We start from the raw sequence: 22,510 nt of genomic DNA, 5'->3' as shown, positions 1-22,510 counted from the left end.
CCAGCATATCTAGCTTTTTTGTTTTCCGGATTTTATTTTGCATTGGAAATCCAACTGGCATACTTGTTACATATTTGACTGCAGCCAATGAGAAGTATATAAATCCCTATGCTCTGAGAAACAAAAGGCTGCTAATTGCCATTAAGAGAATAAGGATTTGCATAAATTTGCTGTGAGTATATTTCAACAGCCATACAGATAATCAACAAATCCTTCTGGACAACTGGATGTATTTTTTTTTTATGGAGCAAAGTAACAGTTTCTCCCTTTGGATAGAATGTGCTGAGGTAACTGGAGAATGTATCCCCTCTGCTCATTTAACCAAGTACAGGTGTCCTATGATTTCTTACATACAGTGAAAAAAAAAAAAGAACAGTTTCCATGGAGGCCCAGAGAATGTGGCTTAGCACAGATTGCTGCACTGTTGAGATTATGTATTTCTAGACTCCTGGGTATGCTGAGGGATTTCATCCAGCCAGCAGAAGTCCAGAGGAAGACTGAGGGAGGAATGACAGGGACAGGCTATTCAGGAGAGTGGTTGGAGGAATCAGTCTTATTGTCATGCACATTAGGAGTTTAGGTGAAAAACTTTATATACTCAAAGTCAATACAGGCTAGAGAACAAGTTGGATGCACCAATGTCTTTTCAGTCTGAGGGTGACAACACCCATCAGTGATCAAATTTCTAGAACAAAACTTTTTCTTTTTGGTTAGACTGACTGTTCTGTAACGCTAGTAGAGCATTACCTACCTTGTTGGACAGCCAACAAATCTGCAGATTGCCTGTGAAGCTCTATATTTTTCAGCTTTATGGATATATTATTTTACTACAAATTAGTACCAGCTGCACACAATATACAGATCTGTTCGTGCTTTTCTGTATCATCATCCTAAACCAATAAATTTGGTTTTCTTTCTACTTCTGCAATTTTGTTTTGCAATTTACTTTCATCTCTTCAGTCTTTGTTAGTCTCTAGTCCCCAATTTTAAAATTCATTAACTAAAGACAGAATATTAATGTTTCTCCCTTAGTCACATAATTTCTTCAGAAAGACTTAAAGAATAAAATGTCATCTTAGATAACTGCTTCAACAGTAGTGTAGTCATTCATATTAGTAGAAGATTCAGCTCATGGAGCCTCGTCATCTATTGACTGGGTGCTCTATACAATACTCGGTTATAAGTCATTGTGTTACTTGCCTTACTGCTCAAGGAAATGTGGATTGAATCAGCTATGCCTGCTATGCCTCACCACCTTCTGTCTCAAGACTCTTCTGAGATTAACTCAGCTGTGGCAGTGACAACTGAATCAACTTTGGTCAAGGCTTTTAGAAATGTTTCCTGAAATGTGGATTTAATGCATTTAAATGGGAAAACATTTAAGACATAGCTGCTAGAAAATTATATCACTTAATTGTCTGAATAAGAGCATAGACTGGGTTCTTCAGAGGAGTCTACAATACCAACTCAGCATCTAACTCCTTTGGAGTCTTCTGAGAAGCTAAACTTAATATCCTACCTTTCAGAACCCACCTCTGATTTTACAGGGAGAATATTCTCCTCTAACTTTTTTTTTTCTTTGCATCAGAACAGTTTCTTATCCCTGACATCCTGATTCAGATTTTTACAAAATAATAATAAAAAAAGCTATCTCTGCAGTTTCCCTACGTACAAGAAAACATCTTATCTATATATTCCCTACTGGAGTGGTCAGGTGTTGATAACAGTAGAAGGCAGAATATCAGCTATTACTGTAAGGAAGATTTTCATGTGCTCTGGAGCAGTAACCAGTGTATGCGTTGAGCTTGTCCAGCTCATCTGTTTAACCTATCACATTCCTCAGATGTATGACTTTTAAGATTAATAATTAAAAATTATTCATGAGAGTGGTGAAAACTTAAGAAAAGAAAACCAACAAAAGGGCAAGATGATGGCTTGATTTTTGTTTTCTGTAAATGAAACAACAACATCAACATCACATCAACATCATCTCACATCTGACGCCATTAATGAAATAGTTCAGATACTGATGTGGCTTTATCTTACACAAATATTTTAGCTGAGAAAGAAATCATTTGCAGACTAGTCACCCAGGCTCCATAACCCTCTTCATCAGCTTAGGATACTTAAATGGGGACCCAGGTTTACTGGTATCTCTGAGGCATTTTTTCTCCTCACACTCTCTGATGAGAGGCAAGGAGTATGGAGGACAGGTTCTGCACCTGATGTTTTAAAACATCATCAGTTTTAAACCAGTTTTTAATCTCTGAGGATATTATTCATAGCTTGTCTTCAAAAAGCATAACAGTATGATTCAATACAAATCAACATTTTCTTCTTTGAGCTGATTTCTATTTAAATGAGTTCACTACAGTCCTTTAATAAAAGTGAAAATTGGATATCAAAGTACAATATCATGCAGGTTGTTTTGCATAGTAATGGATTTTATATAAAAGCTCTCTGAAGTAGAGATATGCCATCTCACAGCATTTCAGCACACAAGTGATTCAATGGAGTGCCTTGCAATTACATCTTCACTGATTATACCAACTTTTATCTAACTTGCAAAAAGTACAAAATAGAATATAATGAATACACATTGTGTACAGTTCTTCTGGAAAAGATAATCATGCTCTACTAATGGTTTACCTTAGACTTGAAAAAAGCACTCAACTTATTTTGTGGAGTAAATTATAACAGCTGAGGGATTAGTTCTTTTCTGTCAACTTAGAAAATGATTGTAAATAAAAGGTACTTTTTTTTTTAAGGAGGTGGCTTTGGTTGGTATTTTTCTTATTTAACCACAAAATATTTTTCTGTAGTGTTTTGCCCCAGGAAGACATTCATTAGAATTATTTCTGAATGTCAGCAGGTAACTTTGGGGTTCAGACAGACAACCCCACAATAGATCAGGAAATAGGGCAGGAGGGATCTGATCTGTTTTGCCCACATCAGGTTCATGAACCTCAACTGCTAATTCCCACCAATGTTTTAGATAGTCTTGATGGAGCTCTCTCTAAATGTTCTGTTGTCTTTCTGGCTCCACATAGGTGATTTGTGTTAGGCAAGGAACACAAAATCTGAGCACCCAGCCAGCCAGCTGTGGATTCTGAGGCAGAATTTCTTTCACACAAAATAAATAAAAAGTCTTCATCAGAGAATGAAGGGGGAACAAAAAAAAAGGAACATTGATATTTTTCATGAGGTGAGGCTTCCATTTCCCTGCTGGCTTTCATCAAAATTAGCTCATTAGTACACAGCTCCTGTGTAGAGATATACCATGTGATTTATACAGAAATAGCCAAGGAAATACCATAGGCAGTGGTAAGAATTGAGATTGCTTTCCATATATACCATGTTGAAAATACAAGCTTATAAATCCTGTAAAACTGCTCAGCATGGCTTTAAAGTGCTGCCAGGTGAGATAATTCAGCTAACAAAATGATCACTGCAATGATGGCAATAAAAGTTTTGATTAAATTAAAAAGTGGTGTTGGATTTTGTCTTTCCTAAGGTTTGCCTCCAAACAAAACATTTCAAGCTAGAGCATAGACGAAGTAGAGCTGGAGCCAGTTTTACAGTTGCCACAGCTTTACATAATAGCTCAGTTTGGAAGGGATCTCTGGACTCTCCAAGTTCAACCTCTCTTCAAAGCAGGGCCAAACTCAAAGTTTGGTGCAAGCCTTGGCCCAATGAGTTTTGAATATCCCCAGGAATGGAGCTACTACAGTCTCTTTAATCAACCTGCTGTACTGTTTAGCTGCATCTCTTTTCCTTATATCAAAGAGGAATTTACCTTGCTGCAACTATTATTGCCTGTTGCCCAGGCAATAATTCCTAATATAACCATCTAATAATTCTTAATGTGCATAGCACGAACATCCCCCAAATCAACAAGCTCTAACTTAATTCTGTCCAGTCAATTTTTAGTGTCATTTTGTTTCCAGAATATCTAGTAAGAATCTTTTCTTTTTTTTTTTTCTTTCTCTACTACAACGTAGAAAACAATTCTTGAAATGATCTTGCATGCTTTATGAAGAATAGTCATTTATCCTCCCAACAGTTCTACCTGAGAGTTAATTTACCTTGCTTCAGGCCTCCAATACATAGCAAAATTTCTGGAAAGCTTCCATTCTTTCTGGTTTGTCTGCTTGACTGATAACTAGGTTCTAATTTAATTCATTTGACTATAAATTGCTTTCACCTACCTGCTTCAGCTTTTTGCTGCTTTTCAATTTTTTCCAGTCTCCCTAGCAAGGAGTCAATTTTTGTTTTGATTTGAGTTAATTCCTTCTTGATTGTTTGCAACTCATCTGATTTCACTGTGGAAAGAGAGCAAAGGTGAAAGAATTAAATAAAGTGTATTTGCAGCCCCTCATAAACAAAACATGGGTTTTTTGTTGGGTTTTTTTTTTTGCTTTCCTCTGTACTTTCTCATTTCTTTGAGTATTTTTTGAGATTTAACTTTTAAAATTCGTATTATTAGTTAAAAATGCCAAATCCTAGGAAATCACAGGATTCTAAGCCCTAATGGCAAGAGGTTATGTGTATCATTCTCAGTAAATCCAAGTAAATTTTACTGAAAAACCGATTATAGTGAAAGAATGATTCAAATATGACAGTCAGTTCACAGCACTGTAATAATAAAAAATACCTCACAGTAGAAATAAGTATTTTTCAACAAAAGTGAATGGTAACTTAAGTGCTAGGGTATCCAGGAATGCAACGTAATCATAGAATCATAGAATCATTCACGTTGGAAAAGACCCTTGGGATCTTCGAGTCCAACCATTAACCCTACTCTACAAATCTCATCCCTAAACTGCAGCCCCCAACACCACATCTAAACGAGCTTTAAACACATCCATGGATCGTGGAGTCAACCACCTGCCTGGGCAGCCTGTTCCAATGTCTGACTACTCTTTCTGTGAAAAATTTTTTCCTAGTGTCCAGCCTAAACCTCCCCTACCGCAGTTTAAAACCATTCCTTCTTGTTCTATCACTTGATACCTGTGAGAAGAGACCAGCACCAACCTCACTACAATGTCCTTTTAGGTAGTTGTAATGTTCCAGTTACTTCATTGCATTAGGTGTTAAGTATTATTGCTTCAAAAGCTTTCAGTTCTGGTAATTTCTTGTACTTTTTCCAGCTATGGATATCATATGAAAATATTTTTTCGTATGATCACATCCAGAAACATGGAGTCAATGCCTATAAATTAAGAGCTGAAGTTTCCAAATATTTGTTACATTGAATTACTCTTCATTTATGTTCATTATTGCATTGTCTAATGCAAGAAGGAGTAACTGCTTTGGAGGTGTTTTGGCTTTTGAAGAAAGAGCACTGCAGCACTCATGAATTACCTCAATACTATGACATTATCAGGACATATTTTTATGATCAGAAGATAGCCCTGACAAATCCACTTGCCCTGTCTGTGCTAGGAGGTCATACTGAAAAGGCCAAGAGGAGTAAATGGGAACTCTGTGCTAGCATGGGAGAATAAAGCCATTTATAAAGGCCAAGTGTAGGTAACACGGCTGCCAATCTTAAAACTCTTGTAAAAGGAAATAAACCATCAGCTTAAACTGTGAGGGACTGGCAACAGAAGAGCACTCAGCAGTATACTCATCCATCCATACTGTTACTGAAAGAGCATGAGCACTGACTTTGGTGTGTGCATCTCTGTTACGGAGAATGACACATTCCTTTTCTGACTAAAGTGTCTCTTGGCTGCATCTTGCCATGTCAGTCCCATATACTGACTCTTGGACATGTATCTCATTCTGGTGTCTCATCGGAAATTTTTATCAGACAGTCAAAATCTGATGATGAATTGTGCAAGCAAGCTACTGCCTGCTTCACTGGTAGTAAATGAGTATGTGTTAGCTGTAAAATCAGCTTTATTGCAAACTTGGAGCACAATTGCAGTTGAAACCAAGGCTTTTTATCTTAGGGTTTGGGTCATGTGCATTACAGTTGAAACAGGTCAGCTAAAGGCAGTAGGTGTCTATATGTGATAATGAATCATGTGCTTATATTAACAAATCATTATATTAATTTTAATGAATCTTGTGCTTATATGAGAAACTGCATTTCACACTATTGTAGGCTGAAATCTCTGGTGTCATATCTGATGAATGGTAGGACTTAGAAAACAAAGCTTAAGAGTAACCTTTGTGCTAGACCCTTATATATTATACAGCATTTGATGGAATTATTCTATATATTTATAGAGCTGTATATTTATAGAGCTAGTGCTTAAAATCTTCTTAGAGAAATAACAGGTCACTGTCCAATCCGCCAGATCTGTAACAAAATGTTCAGATTCTGACAACTATATATTTAGAAGGTTACTGCTTCCCCAGGGGCAGTGGCTGGTCCATGCTGGAGTAACAAGGCTGCACAGATTCCAGGGTGAAATGGTTTGAATCTGTTCAGTGGGGAATGCAAAGTCATCACAGCAGCAACCCACTATGAAGCCAGCTGGCAACACATCCTGAGTGGCCAAGCTGTTGTGTAGGAGGTTCTCCCTTGACTGGTGAACAGCAGGCTTGCCAAGGCTAAAAGGTCAGAAGTCAGAAATGACACTGCAAAGGCCTAATGATATTTGTTCTCAGTCTAAAAAACAAAGCAGAAAATATTTGCGCTTCTGAGGTTGGTAAGGAAACAGGCACATGTGTAGGGTTACTGTTCAAGTCAGGTTGAACCTTCTGCTTCACAGAGGCTTCCCTGCAGGGTGTCAGTGAGAAATCAGTCTGGGAAGAAGACAGCAGCAGAAAGAACACAGACACCGTGGTGAAGATTCAGTAACAAAGATGCTATAAACAGACCGAGGAGTTTTATTGCCGCCTTGCAAAATTCCCTTATGCCAAAACTGTTTCCTCAAGCTTTGGTCAATGAATCTGCAATTTATCATTCACATTCATGCATGGGTTGAGATAAGAAGAGCTTAATAACTGAAATAATGATAATAATAATAATAATACCCCATAACAACAACAACTGTAATATAATGAACAACTTTTTCACTGTGATGGCGACGGAGCACTGGAACAGGCTACCCAGAGAGATTGTGGAGTCTCAGTCTCTGGAGACTTTCAAAACCCGCTTGGACGTGTTCCTGTGTGACCTACTCCAGGTCATCTGGCTTTGGCAGGGGGGTTGGACTAGATATTTCGAGGTCTATTCCAACTCCTAACATTCTGTGATTCTGTGATTCGGTGATTTTCCTGGCTTTCTTGATTTCCTACCTGTTGGGATACACTGATCTTGAGCTTGGTTTATTGCTGAACATGACGTCAGAAGGTATGGAATATTCCTTCGGTCAGTTGAGGCCAGCTGTCCCAGCAGGGTCCCCTCCCAGATTCTTGCGCACCCCCAGCCTACTTACTGGCGGGGTGGGATAATAAGCAGAAAGGGCCTTGATGCTGTGTAAGCACTACTCAGCAGTAATGAAAACCTTCCTGCATTATCAACACTGCTTCTACCACAAATACAAAACACAGCCCCATACCAGCTACTAGGAAGAAACCCCAGGCAAAACCAGCACACCCCTCTAGTGAGCACTTGTCAGGGCACATCTGGAGTATAGTGTCCAGTTCTGGGCTCCCAAGTACAAGAGGGAATGAGGAAGACAAAGGCAGACTCTTCTGAGTAGTACCCCTTAACACATTGAAGACTGTTGGCACAAATTAAAGCATGTGAAGTTCCATCTAAACACAAGAAAAGGCTTTTTCTTTTTTTTTTTATTTGCCTGTGAGAGTGGGCAAACACTTGCACAGACAGCCCAGAGAAGCTGGAGATTCTCTATCCTTGGAGATATTCAAAAGCTGTCTGGACACAATCCTGGGAAACTTGCTGTAGGTGACCTTGTTTGAGAAAGTTGGTTGGACCAGATAAGCTCCAAAGGTCTCTGCCAACCTCAGCCATTCTGTGATTCTATGATTCTGTGGTACAGAGCTTGGGAAGAACTTCAGGCTACTTAAGCACAGTGTTATGACAAAGACAAAACGTAAAGACTGTAAATAGCGTACTTCAGGTGTCCTACTTTGAGTATATAAATTCTCTTTTAAAACTTCATGGGTCTTTTTTTTTTTTTAATTGATCTCAGGCAAGAAATAAAGATCTTGATAGACATGAAACCAGAGCTGTATGTGTCCAAAATTTCTGTTCATCTGTTTTTGAGTAACAGAATAAAAAATAAAGTAGCTTACTGCCTTTTTTTTCTTGCTATTTTTAACTATGAACAGACAAGCCAAGACTAGCAAGTGACAGAAATGTGTGTATTGAAAGGGAAAGAAACTACTAAGAAAATTCGTCAAGCACCGAAGCCAAAATGGTTAAATATCGTCAATAACCTTGACGTAAAAAAGTAAATAAAGTTGTGAAATTTGCTGATGACATGAAACTGGAAGCTATAATCTATACCAGAGTGAACTGGAATGGAAGGAGAAGACAAGCAATTTTAACAAATGTTACATTAGGAAAAAGGTTAAATGTAATTGCACTGAAGAAAAGTCCTATGCTTGATTGACTACCAGCAGAACTCCTACTCTTAACATCAAAGCTCATCAGCGGGAAAAGATAGTGACAGAATTATCCTTGGGTGTAGTTGTAATCTCAGGCTGACAATAGGCTATCACTATGATCAGCCATGAGAAAGAAAACGCAGTGCTAGGATGTCTCAAGTGATGTATTGCTAAAGATGGGGAAGTACAATGCCGCTGTACAAGGGCCTGATGAGAGCTCATCCGGAATAATGTGTACAGTTTGAACCACTGAAATCTATCAGGTATATGGGGAGGAGGGCCAGGAAGATGACCATAAGAATGGAAAGCCTGTAGTGCGATGGGCTGAGACAGAAGAAGGTAAAAGTAAATAAAACTTTAAAGCTAAGACAGTGTTGACATGACAAATGGGTATGGACAAACAAGGAAAAAAATTAAGCTAGAAATAAGAAGAAACAGAGAGAGACAAAACCAAACTCTAAATAGCTTTAAAGTGGAGCTTCAAGGATTAGGTGATGTGACTACTTGCAACACTAAGGAGTCACATTTAGTGAGCCTTTCCACCTCCCTGCCAGGAATACAGGGCCTTCCAGAATGCGTCTTTCACTGAAGCATCTAGCACCAATGGAAACAAACTGCATCCAGCTCAAAACAAGAGATTTAAAATTGAGGTCCATCATGTTTTCAGAAATGAAGGTGCTATTGTTGAATTACAGCTATATTTGTGAAACATCTTTGCCATAACTGCACATTGATTTTTCCACAAAGCATGATTCAGATTTCTTTGGAAATAAATGTAATTTTTATCTAAGCTCTTCATGTTTAATATAAGATATTTTATCATATTATATTACTTTAGATTTCACTGAGGATTTAGTTAGCTGATGAAGCTAAATATAAACTATACAAGCCAAAATGAATTAATTTAAAGGCATATGTCAGTACATATTACAACATCTTAAGTATCTACTTCTTAATCTCAAGCACACAGTATAAAAAATTTGATTAGTGTTTTTCTCGAGTTTTCAGATGTGTAAAACGAAAGTGAATAACGCAAGAACTTCAGTTTCTATATTGTCAGAAAACGTGAGTTTTTCCCGGTTCTGAATAACAATCTGCATCTGCTGCTTCATACCATTAACATGAAGAATTACTTTGCGTGGTTTCCACACCAACATGGTTCATTTTGTGAAGTTACTTCTGATACTATGGAACGATTGATTCAGTTTTTTTGTTGTTATTTGGAGCTAAAAGCAAACAAAATACTGTTGACTGATTCTTGAAAAATTGTAGATTCAGGAAAGAAATCAAATCCTCCTAACTTATTTTGTACTTTGGAAGCAAAATTAGAACACATTTTGTCGCTTTTTGAGAGAAATGAGAGTTTACTGCACTAGCAGAAATTATTTTTGCAGGTGTACATCCACTGAGGGTTCCCCTGTGTTCTGACCTTCATTACTACATGTATAGGTGCATTTCCTGGATCCAGTCTGAGTGTGGAAAACAAGTATGAGAACAGTTATGCCTATCAGATTTCTACTTAAAAATGAAAAGTTTATTAGGGGTGGTGACCTCATGAGACATTTGCTTTTTGGGAGTGAAATCTTTCAAGCATAGGCAATGCCATTTTTACAAAGTTAATTCTGAACCGACGATTAAGTTGTTTTACAGTCTTGAATTTCATTAAAATCCAAAATAACTTCCTTCCCACAAACTATGTTTCTCCTTTTTGAAGAGATCCCTTATTTAACTAGCAATAAATTACAATTAGAATCCACTGGATGTTAGTTCAAGGGGTTCAGCTCAGCAGTGTTGAGTAAGGGGCAACAAAATATTAAATTACTTCATCACACAATGCAATATGATCAGCTTACCAGGAAAATGGCAAAAGAATGCTGCAAAACACATATTCTCTACTCTCTAACTTGAAACCCCTAGGGGAATAGCTTGATTATTTCTCTAATAAACATCTTACAATAAGCTGATTACATTCCTACCCAAGTCAACAAAATCGTGTTTCTACCTTTATGATGGGTTGGTTGAACTTGACAAAAAGTGAAATAATTCTATGAGGGAATTAAGCATGAAAGGCTGTATACTGTGTGTCTGACTCCTTTTAAAGATGTGCTGCATGCAGAAAGAATATTTTCAGCAATTTATTTCAGCACAATAAATAGCAAAGAACTGAGGCTGGAACCCAACAGGGGTCACATCAGTCCACATTTTTAGTGATGCATCTTGCAGCTCTCTCTCCTTGTTAAAGAGCTAGATCCAAAGATAATTTTGTCACCTGGAGCTCTAAGAGTGGTGTTTTTAGAATTCATATCCCATGTGAATACATTGAAGGATACTTTCACCAGGGCATAACACTGACTATGAGGATCTCTACACTCCTGATTGTATTTCCATTAAATAATTTACAGGCTCTGCAACTTTTGCCATGTTAGGCAGACAGTGCTTTGGAGATCTTATAGCAAGTGGCTATGGGTACTTGGGCTATGTTATATCTATGTTATACATGACCTAATTCATGACACAGTACTATAGAACATTTTCTGAAACGTGGAATAAATAATAAAGCAAATTAGGTGGTTATTCTGAAGAACAGATATCTATATGTTTATGCAATATACTCTGTCTACTCTTGCAGTTAGATGTAGTGTTGGTGGACTCACTGATTTTACAGTTGTGTGTGGTACTGTACGATGCTTTACTGGTACTGCAAGTGTCTTATTGCAGTCCCTTCATTCTTTCTAATAACTGATCCCTACCTGATCTTTCTCTTCCTCTTCCAGTGACGCTCCCAAGGACAGTATCACTCCACATAAGGGGCAGGGGAAGACAGGTGGGTGCTGTGAAAGATGCACGGAGAGGAAGATGAAGTTCCCAGGACATACTATGGGGTGAGGAGTTTGGTGAACATGAAGGAAGGAATCCCTATTGTTCATGAGCTCATCTAAGACCAACTCACTAGAAAAGGGTTGAATAACCCTGAGTTGCTAGTCCTATTTTGGACTCCATTTAGAACAGGCAAAGACATTTTGCCTCTTTCTACTCTCAAAGGGAAATCTGGCAAAAAAACCCTCCACACAGCCCAATCTCCCCTGGACCTTCCAACCCACACCCCACCAGCTCATATGTAACCCTCAAGTCTCAACAGAAATCAGTGTGTCTTTCTCTATAACAAGATTATTTGCTTTATTATCAGCTTTTCACAAGACCTCATGGTGCATAAGCAGTCAGAATGATAAGGAATTTTAAATTCTGAGGCCAAGAGAGTAGGTCAACATTGTTGAAGAGATTTCCTTCAAAAGTTACATCAGTGTTCTCTTTGACTTGCAGAAAAGTCGTGGTAGCTTTGATAATCAAGCCAGTGTTTCAGACTAAAGGCTGAGGGCAGGAAATGACTACAAAAAGGTGTATAGCAGATGTCTGCTTGCAGGAATTACTAGGATCATTGTTTCGATAATATACAACTGATAAGAGCAACTCACATTTGGATCCTGAGGAAGAAGTCCCACTTGAGGTGGATCGTGATGCTCCTTTCATGGAGAAAACCCCTTTGCCTCTGCGAGTTGTTGTCACAGCCACACGAGGACGCTTCAGTGGGATCACTGCACGGGGTGGTGGGGGGACACGGCCATGGTAATCAAACAACCTAGAAAAGATTAAGTCAGCTGGACTCCATAAAACCTCCTGTAATTTCATGTTATGGAAGCCCTGTCAACTAAATTTTCATGTTATCTTTGAGAAAATCACCCTCTGAAACTGTAATCACTTTATATCAGTCAAATTAGATTTCAAGGACCTGTGCACATTAAGTGCCATATTCAGATTTCACTCATAGATCAGTGAATAGCTCAGGTTTTTTTACATAATTTAAATGAAGGATGTGTTATAGGACTCTGTTATTTGCAGTATGCAAGATCCATAACCTGCCTTCCGCTGGTCTACATGCTTTCACTGTACATTTTGTTGTGGTGACATTTCAGATCCTTTATTACACACATGGCTTAATTTCTAGTTTTCTGTCTGCTGTCCTTAAAGGTAGAAAAAGAAATGAGCTTTTCTGAAGCCAACAATCACCATAAAGAATTATTTAGTTTGTAAAATAGCAAAAGAGTCTTTGTAGTGAGGGACTCGCATGTCTTTCTGAATGCATACGGAAAAGGTCCCAGCATATGATCTCTTTACTGAAAAATAGATTGATGTAAAATCACTAAAATACCCAAGCGTGTTTAATAAGTATTGTTCAAACTAAAAACTCTGTAGCAAGTAGATATGCAGAGAATTGCCACTACAGTCAATAAAAGATGCTCTACAACTAAAATGAACTAGTATTACCAAAAAGAATACTACAATCCTAAAACCAAAATTATATACAGCAACTAACCAGCCTGCATAGAAGGAAATAAAGGCAGTGGAAAAGTTAATCAAAGCTACAGATATATCTAGAATATAAAAGCTATGGGCTCTGAATACTACAGGTCAGGAGAAGAAAGTGAAACAGAGTGAAACAGAGGGACAACTAATATTCTCAGAAAATATTCTTGAGTTTCCTTCAAATGGTACTTGCAACTAGCAATTATGAAAATTTATAACTGCATGTTTAAAATTCACAATTCTGACTACTGTCAGCCAGCTGGGCAGATAGATATACATTTGAAAGGAGGCACACAAGAAACAGTAATTCACTCACCACAGTGCCTAACAGCATGCTGACCAGGAAGCAGAATCAAACCTGTGTTTTCTAGACCATTTTCTGGCAAGTAAACATCTAATGCTTAAATCCCAGGATCTTTACTGTTGTCTATACGATAATTCTACTGATAAAATAATCAGCTCACTCCATTTTCAGAAATGCCTACAAAATGTGTCACAGAGATCCCGTCACCCTCATTGAACTTGAACTCTGTGGCCTTAAATATTCTTTCTGAATAAGCGGTTTCTAGCCATTGTGAGCATATCTAAACAATTGTGTATGAAGATGAACACTAAAATATTTTGAGAACTTTTAAAAGAAGTATTATTGTTTGTTGTCACTCATCATTTATAAAATTAGATGATCTCCAGGTTGGTCCCAATCTCCCATTTGACATTAATGGAGAAAAAAAAACTTTGGAAGAACTGTAAGCTATAATGCAAAAAATCATTATGCAATTATTCCACCAAAGACAATTTTTTTCTACAGATCGTATTTAAGTAATGTGAAATGCAAAACTATGCTTCCTTTTATGAAATATATAAAAAGATTGTTATCTAATAGTACTATTCTTTTATTTTTAAAATTATGCAAAGCTTCTGAGCTTGATATTTTGCTGCACCAAGTTCTACATATTTCAATGATATGCTTTCTTTAAAAAAAAATCTTTTAAAATGCTTTTTCTTTGTGCTTGTAATATGAGAAGTGATAAAGAGAAATGCTCAGTTCTAACATGATTCTTTGTCCCAATGATCATTAATGTTCATATAACAGTGTCTTTTCTTTCACCCACCCTTCTAAATTGTGCAGTCTTGATCTTTTCAATCCGTCTTCATACAGATTTTATTTTACAGCACTAACCATTCTTGCTACCCTTTTCTGACCCCAGCACTGCTTTAGTCAAGATAAGATTTTTCCTTCAGGAAGATTTGAAAATTAATGAATATTAGAAAACATGACCTATGGTTTGAGGTAAAATGCAGAAATTCAGAAAATTCCGAAGTTCAGAAATTCAAAGAATGATATTTCTTAATTTATAAGTATGTTGATAATACATTGAACTCTTCGTGGGATTTTTTTTTTCCGTGACTACCTTATAGAGCTTTTGATCTTCCACTTTCCTTAACTTGGGTCTAACAGAGACCTTTAATCTCATAAGATTTTTATTGCTAAGAGATCAGCATGTCCAGTCTTATGAGGTCAACCTCATATTTGGCTTTTCGACTGTAAAAGTTCTGCTGTCTTGTTTTTGAAAGATTTCTAAATCAGAAAATTATGCCATTGAATAGATTTATGGATGCGTTTCAGTGTCAGTAGTCTTCCATAATAAGATAATCACTAAGATAGACACTAAGTTCCACAGAAACAACTTTTGATGTCCCGTAAGTATTTATTTTGTTGTGGAAATGTAATCGCTATAGTTGTTCATTCATGCTATGCAGAATTAGGGAAGAAACTACAGACAAAAATAATATTCAGGTGGCACAGATCAGAAACAGTAGTCTGTTTAAAAACAGACAAATCCACTGATGAAATTTGGAGTAGTAGCCTTGGAGAAAGTAAAAACAAATCTATGAAAGTTAACTTTTTGCAGGACATGAGCTGCTCCTGCTGTCAAGACTGGAGTGAGCAGGATTAAACTGCATTGATGGATTTTAGTCTATATGTTTATGGCCTACTATTTTTAGTTCTGTCCATGGTCATTTACATGCAAAATCAAAAACTAGTGGCTGGAATTGAATTAACACTAGGAAAAAGCAAAACAGAAACCCATTGTTCCTACATTTTTCCTACAATGTTCCTAAGCAGAAAGATACATAGCACACGATAACTTAACTTCAGGATGTAAAACCTCTCCCCTGCTATTATCGATTGCTTTACATAACAGAATTTCAAATTAGAAGAGGTTGTTGGAGCAATGTTCTCCTCTGACTCACTTGGTCTATGCTAAACCAGGCTGCTATAATACAGACACAACACTGCTGGATCATGAGTTAGTTATCTGTGGTCATCCACATTAACCCTGTGTTGTGGTGATTCTGCTACATTCAAATGAATAAATTCTCACAGTGCTGAGCTAGGCTGTGTGTACTCAAGGTACAAGTCTCCAATTGCTCATATATCCACGCTTTTTTTTCTCCTATAGAAACACATATGATGTTCAACTTGTGGTTTTGCTTCCCTCAAGGTCCTTTAGACTTCTAAATGTTCTTGGATGACATTTTTCAGGAGTCATTCTATATCTTTTCATATATGTGGATGAAAAGACAAAAGCATGAGCATCATATTGAAGAATTTTACAGCTTCCCAGTAAAACTAAGCCTTGGAGAACTCTGTAGGAGCAAACTCTGATCAATTGAACTGCCATTAAACTTCCTAAAACAGCCTAGAAGTCTTAGAGAAGGATAAGACCAAAAGAGCTGTTTAATGAACGTACACTTCATGGTGGCATTCTCTGTGATATATTCAAACAGTCTTCTTCTGATAGACAATAGAAATAATGAAATTAATTATATATAAAATCAGAACAGACCTGTCTAACCAAATGATGTCATTACATTATAAAGAAATGGTAGAAATGATGTTGGATGTACAAAAATATATCGACACATACCGGTTGTAGAAATCATCTCTGTAGTAATCATAATCAAAGACATAACCACTGTGGAAAAACACAGAAAAACAAGAATGAACAGGTTTATAGAAAAATACACTTTGATTAAAATCTTTGTGGTAATACTCTCTTTGTGGCTTACTCTCATGTTCCAAGCCCTTCTTCAAAGTCCTTCCACTTCTTTTCCACAACCATACACTGTACATTATTCTTGTCAATGCTGTTGTCAGCTATCACTGAGGTATATTTGGAAATGTGAAGTCTGGGGCATGCAGAACAGTGTAAACAATTGACAGCGCATATAGAAAGGTTTTAACACAGTGCAACAGCTCTGTAATTAGAGGATCATTATAGTGTAATTCTCTGAGCGATCAAATGAAGTGGGCACCCTTAAACTGAAATCTTCTTTGCTGGGCTAACATAGCACAATCAGTGGACTAGGAAGACCATGAAATACATGAAAGATTGGTAAATGAGTGAGTAGGTGAGCAGAAATAAGACAATTAATTTGATTTATGAGAAACATGAATAGGGTTGGACTGCTGGTCCTTGAGTTTGTCAAATCTTTTATGGTAAAGAGAAAAGTTAGGAAAATGAATGATGCAAGCAATAGTGTTACAGACAGACCTTTCCTCTCAGATTCAAAAAGGAATATATGTACCAATATGAGAAAAGACAGGCACCCTCAAGGAAAAAAATATAGGTTGGAAATTGCAAAGGTCCAAGGAAAATTATTTTTGAGCTGTCAGTTGCAAAGTCAATCCTAGACTGATCTTCCTAATTTTGCATTCTATTAGCAAGTTTCTACCTTTCTGGTGAAAAAATAGTAATGAGCTCTATCTCACATGTCTGAAAAAACAGAACCAAGGAGCTAATAAATGGACCACATAGAAAAGTCACAAGGGATTTATACTCTGCCTCATGAAGGAGTAGTAACACAAACCCTAAGTTTTTCACTTGTGCAAGGACAATTATGTATAGTAAAGGATGAGAGGCAATAAATAAAAAACCAGAAAGGTAGAAAGAAGAGAGTTAGAAAGGACAAGGCGCAGATAAAAACATTCAGTGAAAAGAAAGGGAGATGAATGATGGTAGCTACATATCAGTGAAATTTGTCATCAAAGGGAATGGACTCGTGGATAATTTCTGATCTCAAACTTGGAGCAAAATGTCTTCAACTTTTATGTGTGCATAATTTGAAGAATGAGTCAAGAATTCTGGACACCTTTGGGTTTGTTTTTCCTCACTGCATGTCTCTCTCCCTTTTTCTTCCCCTTGCTATGTTTCAGAGGTTGAGCCCTTAAAAAGAAGAAAAATAAAATAGGCAAACTTGAATTACCTTAGTAATAATTTCATTTCAGTGTTTAGATTTTGAAGACTTGCAATTTCCCATGTCTGCAACTGGCAAAAAAATCCATCAAAGGAGCAGAAGGTCAGGGAACAATTTCCATCTCTGCCACATCTGCCTCAGATGCAAGTGCCTGAGTGCAAGTGATCCGATAAATTGTGTCCTCTATCAACATAGTACTAGACTAGCAGTGAAGATCATGAGGCTCAGCAGGTGAGAAAGCTGATTGATAGTTTATTTCAGAAAAGAAAGTCCTATATGCATTTTATACGAAAGACTTATCTAATAAAATAGCCTTGAGAGACTAGAACCCAGCAGCAGGCAAAATGTGTGTGGCAGAGGAAGCAAAAAACCCATGAAGTCGTAATAGTTATGCCTTGTATACCGATCATGTTTCTGTATCTTAACATGATACGAGCAAAATTTTCCCTAAACTATGTGACAGCTCTTGTTTTGTCTTCCACTCTATAGTCAGTCTGCGTGGAACTAAGAAGAAGCAGGTAGCAAAGTTATTATTTTATTCGCAGATATTCAAAGTTTGCTGGTGGTTTTATTTAGTGGAAAGATTAATAGCTGCAGTAAGCCCATACTTAATATTCCACTTGTGTTTTTAAGCAGAAGATAACAGACAATCTGAAGAAAAATGATTAAATTTAAAAGGCCTGTCACACAAAACCTTTCACCTAGAGTGACATTAATTTAATTTGCATAAAGACCAGATAAAATCAGTTTTTCAAGGTGAAGCTGATGAAGAATAATTCACATGGCACAGCTAAAATAAGGCTGAAGGGCAGCTATTTTTTTCTGTGGCAATTTAGCTCTGCCCCATAGGACACAATAAGGACTTCTGCCCCTTCACTTGGCTTTAAGAACATGGAACTAACTTTTCAAGTACAAATGTCATGACAGAGATGGCTCAAAGTTGTACCTAGGAATAGCAGCACTGATGGAGACACTAACATCTTTGTTGGTGACTTGGACAGTGGGATTGAATGCACCCTCACCAAATTTACTGACAACATCAAGCTGTGTGGTGTGGTCAACACACTGGAGCAGAGGGATGTTATGCAGAGGGACCTGAAGAGGCTTGACCAGTGTGTCTGTGCAAACCTCATGGAGGTCAACAGGGCCAAGTGCAAGGTCGTGCACCCGTGTCGAGGCAATCCCAAGCACAAATACAGGCTGGGTGGTGAGTGGATTGAGAATAGTCCTGCAGAGAAGGACTTGGGGGTGTTGGTCAGTGAAAAACTGAATATGAGTCAGAAATTTGTGCTCACAGCCCAGAAAGCCAATTGCATCCTGAGCTGCATCAAAAAGAAGTATGGCCAGCAGCTCAAGGAAGGTGGTACTCCCACTACTCTGCTCTTGTGAGACACCGTCCTGGAGTACTGCGTTCAGTTCTGGGGCCCCCAACATAAAAAGGACATGGATTTGCTTGAGTAGGTCCAGAGAGGGGCTATAAAGATGATCAAGGGTTAGAGCACCTCCCTTATGAGAATAGGCTGAGAGAGTTGGTCTGCTCAGCCTGGAGAACAGGAGGCTCTGGGGAGACCTTACAGCAGTCTTTCAGTATTTAAAAGAGGGGCTACAGGAACATGAGAAGGAACCCTATCAGGCAGTGTAGTGAGAGGACAAAGGGTAACAGTTTCAAACTGAAAGAAGGAAGATTTAGACTAGATATTAGGGTGAAATTCTTAACTATGAGGGCAGTGAGGCACTGGAACAGGTTTCCTGGAGAAGTTGTGGATGCCTCCTCTCTGGAAGTGTTTAAGGCCAGGTTGGATGGGGCTTTGAGCAACCTGGTCTGGTGGAAGGTGTCCCTGCCCATGTCAGGGAGTTGGAACTAGATAGTCTTTAAGGCCCCTTCCAACCCCAACCATTCCATGATTCTATTCTATAATTCTATGGGCCACAGGATGGAGAGAGGTCTCAGGAAGAGATCTGAGTGTACTAATGAAAAAAGTCGTGAGGCTTTAGAGAGGGTGAGTGTTTGGGAAATGCTCATGGGTTCCTCGGATGAGAGTAGTCACAAGCAGTTGAGGTTTTTGGGTAGGAAAAATGTAGGAAAGGATTTCTGGTGTGGCAACTGGTTGTTTCTTTCCTTCCCTACCTTCTGGTCTCACTCTAACACTGTACCATTGAGGAGATCCTGTGACACAGCATTCTTCATGCAGAGTATTTCTTAACTTAGTTTAACAACTTGGATAATACTTCTCTTTTGAGAGAAGCAGTTTTGCACATCAGTCAGCTGCTAAAAAATTGATTTTTTTCCTCTGTTCCCTGTTCAGGTAACTTCTGTCTTAAAAATTATCTCAGTTCTCTATGTTCCTTCAGCTTTGCAAATGACAGTTTCAACCCACACGGTCTAATATTTATCTGTGGGACCAGAGCAGTAAAAAGTGGAAACACTTTTTGGAGTCTGCTTATCACATTGCAGTGGAATTTATGAATTCTTGTAATTTTTTCTGCATTGTTTATGTTACTTATTAAAAATATTTCATTGCTTCAGAACCATCTAATGCTGTTATTATGTCTATTTTCACCCAGAGAAACCTCAACAGTTTCCATATAGTGTTTTACAGCTGAAGCTATCTAAACATCTCCCCTGCAGATGTTGCTTCTAACCCTAAGATAATGGAGATTTTGAGTGATTTAGTTCAGTAGCATCCATTGCTATCAAGATAAGAGGCAACTGCAGGTATTCTCTGTGTTGCATGACAGTCAGTCTCTGAATAGGACATATACATGGCTTTAGCTGCAGCAAGCATTACCCAATTTGTCCTTCTCATCCTCCTCTCTACCAAAAGATTACTGACCCTATGGCTGGGATAGGACATGCAAATATATTGTGGCTTCTAACAGTGCCAATAGCATATTTGACAAGCTAACAGGAGCTGGTTGGCTTACATATCTAAACTGAGTTTATTGTAAATTAAATTATCACAATTTAAGGGCGTCCCTGTTAATTAAGTCTCATGTCCCATGACACGGGTGTAGGAGGTGGGAAGGGAATCTATGCTTTCCCCAGAGACCACTTGGGATCCTTCTGCACTGGTGAGAGGTATTTCTGTGTGGAAGTACCATTCACATGGAGCAGGATAGAGCCAGTTCTGCACATACAGGAACTCCTTACCTGGGACCATTGGCAAAGACATGGCAACAGCTACATGATGTTCAAGTTAGGTATAGTATCCAGAGGATACTAGCGGTTCACAGGCTACTATGAGCTCTCAAGAGAACAAGGGGCTCAATACCTTTTTCCCTTTCCCATTACTTGGTCTCCTTGAAGAAAGCTGAGGGAATTAAGGTATTGGTCATGGAGGAAAGACATTTATGCTTCCATACTATCTATTAAAATAACAGAAGAGGAATAGTACTGTAGAACCATATCTGTAGCTGTTAACCCTTATGGAATAGGACAGCTAAAAGAGGGTAGGTTTGAAGCTTTGGGAAATCTTGGTATGGATCTTTCTTTATATCCATGATCTGTGTCTTTTTCCCTCTCTGAAATCCTACGTGCAACTGTGTCAGCACAGGCACTACAGAGGCAACATGCTGTAGTTCCTAGAGTTAAATACCCTTCGCTGTGACTGTTAACAGCCCATGGATGCAAGACATCGTATGAGACCTTTAGCAGTCTAGGGTTTTATAAAGGCAGTTCGTAGCCATTTTGGCTATGAAACAGTTGTCCCGCATCTGTACTGAGAAGGCTATGAACCTACGACAATGAAGAGAATCCAGAATGGATGACTCAGGAGAAAAAATAATATCTTTTTCTAACCAATCTTACTTGATGTTTTTTGGTTTTTTCCTCTTCTTTTTTTTTTTTGACTGATGATGTTTCATTTGTAATAACATGTTGAAGAGACTATATTGTGAAAGCAACCAGTATCTCTCTCCATTTAGAGCTATAATTGTTCACACTTATGCATGCCAAGGGACAAACATAAGCTTTGGTCAGTGCTGAGGTATAAAATATGAAGCAGAAAATTAGCACAGATAATCACTGGCACTGAGATCAAGGTGACTGCAGGGCTCTTAACTTCTTGAGAATTATTCCTTAGCAACCCAACAACCTGTGTTAGGGAAGCTGCAGGAAATCACTCACACAGTGTTGAATACCAAAGACTCAGCAAATCAGAAGCAGAGAAAGGTGTAAACGAGCCTGTGAACTGGTGGAGTCAGCGATTTCCTAATGGCACTGTAAACAGGCAGATTACTTATCCACAAACATATGCCATCTCTGCAATATTAACAACAGAATTGTGTGCATGATGCTGCTCTTAAAAGAGAAGACAGTAAAAGACACTGCAATACTCACACTGAGGCAAAGAAAACTCATCAGTAAAGAGTGTTTTTGTTAAGAAAAAGTCATGCTTCCTTTTTCTGAGCTGATATCACCAAGACAATCTTGTGCAAGCTGTTTATTTTGGCTTTACTTTGCTTAACACTACACCTTCTTTAAACTGTGTATACCTGAAGAATAAAGGATTGCTCAAAGACTTTTATGAAGACATAACTAGGTGGATGGATGGTGGCCAGGCAGTGGATGTGGTCTATCAGCAAGGTCTATATATGTGGTCTATATCAGCAAGGCATTTGACACCTTCTCCCACAGCATCCTCATAGGTAAACTGAGGAAGTGTGGTCTGGATGATCGAGTAGTGAGGTGGGTTGCTAATTGGTTGAAGGGAAGAAGTCAGAGAGTTGTAGTCAATGGGGCAGAGTCTAGTTGGAGGCTTATGTCTAGTGGGGTCCCTCAGAGGTCGGTGCTGGGGCCAGTGCTTTTCAATATAGTCATCAATGAACTGGACAAGGGATTAGAGTTTGCTCAAAAAGTTTACTGACGACAGAGTTTGGCTGACAGACTAGAAGGCTGTGCTGCCAGAGAGATCTAAACAGACTAGAGGACTGGGCAGGGAGAAATTTTATGAAGTTCAATAAGGGCAAGCGTAGAGTTTTGCACTTGGGAAAGAATAACCCCATGTGCCAGTATAGAATCATTGAATCATAGAATCATAGAACTGTCAGGGTTGGAAGGAACATTAAAGATCATCTAGTATAAACCCCTCAGCCATGGGCAGGGACATCCCCCACTAGATCAGGCTGCTCAGAGCCCCATCCAGCCTGGCCTTAAAAATTTCCACGGATGAGGCTTCCACCACCTCTCTAGGCAACCTGTGCCAGTATCTCACCGCCCTCATGGGGAAGAACCGATCCATCTCTAGCTTTAATCCATTCCCTCTAGTCCTGTCACTATCTGACATCCTAAAAAGCCCATCATCAGCTTTCTTGTGGGCCCCCTTAAGATATTGTGGAAGGCCACAATAAGGTC

General features: G+C 38.4%; 1 protein-coding gene across 1 annotated transcript in view; it reads right to left on the bottom strand.

Annotated features, from left to right (window-relative positions):
* Nucleotides 1-22,510, bottom strand: part of RALYL (RALY RNA binding protein-like) — a 78,189-nt gene that overhangs the window by 20,848 nt on the left and 34,831 nt on the right. Inside the window, exons 3-6 of the mRNA XM_009874792.1 lie at nucleotides 15,828-15,875; nucleotides 12,006-12,169; nucleotides 11,283-11,363; nucleotides 4,209-4,322 (exon numbers count right to left, since the gene is read on the bottom strand). Coding sequence (XP_009873094.1) covers nucleotides 4,209-4,322; nucleotides 11,283-11,363; nucleotides 12,006-12,169; nucleotides 15,828-15,875 — 407 coding nt within the window. The remainder of the gene's footprint in view (nucleotides 1-4,208; nucleotides 4,323-11,282; nucleotides 11,364-12,005; nucleotides 12,170-15,827; nucleotides 15,876-22,510) is intronic.

This window comes from Apaloderma vittatum, unplaced genomic scaffold (genome assembly GCF_000703405.1).
Source record: "Apaloderma vittatum isolate BGI_N311 unplaced genomic scaffold, ASM70340v1 scaffold14898, whole genome shotgun sequence".
NCBI lineage: Eukaryota > Metazoa > Chordata > Aves > Trogoniformes > Trogonidae > Apaloderma > Apaloderma vittatum.
Note: the sequence above shows the minus strand (reverse complement) of the source record. Positions and strands in the feature narration are given on the sequence as shown.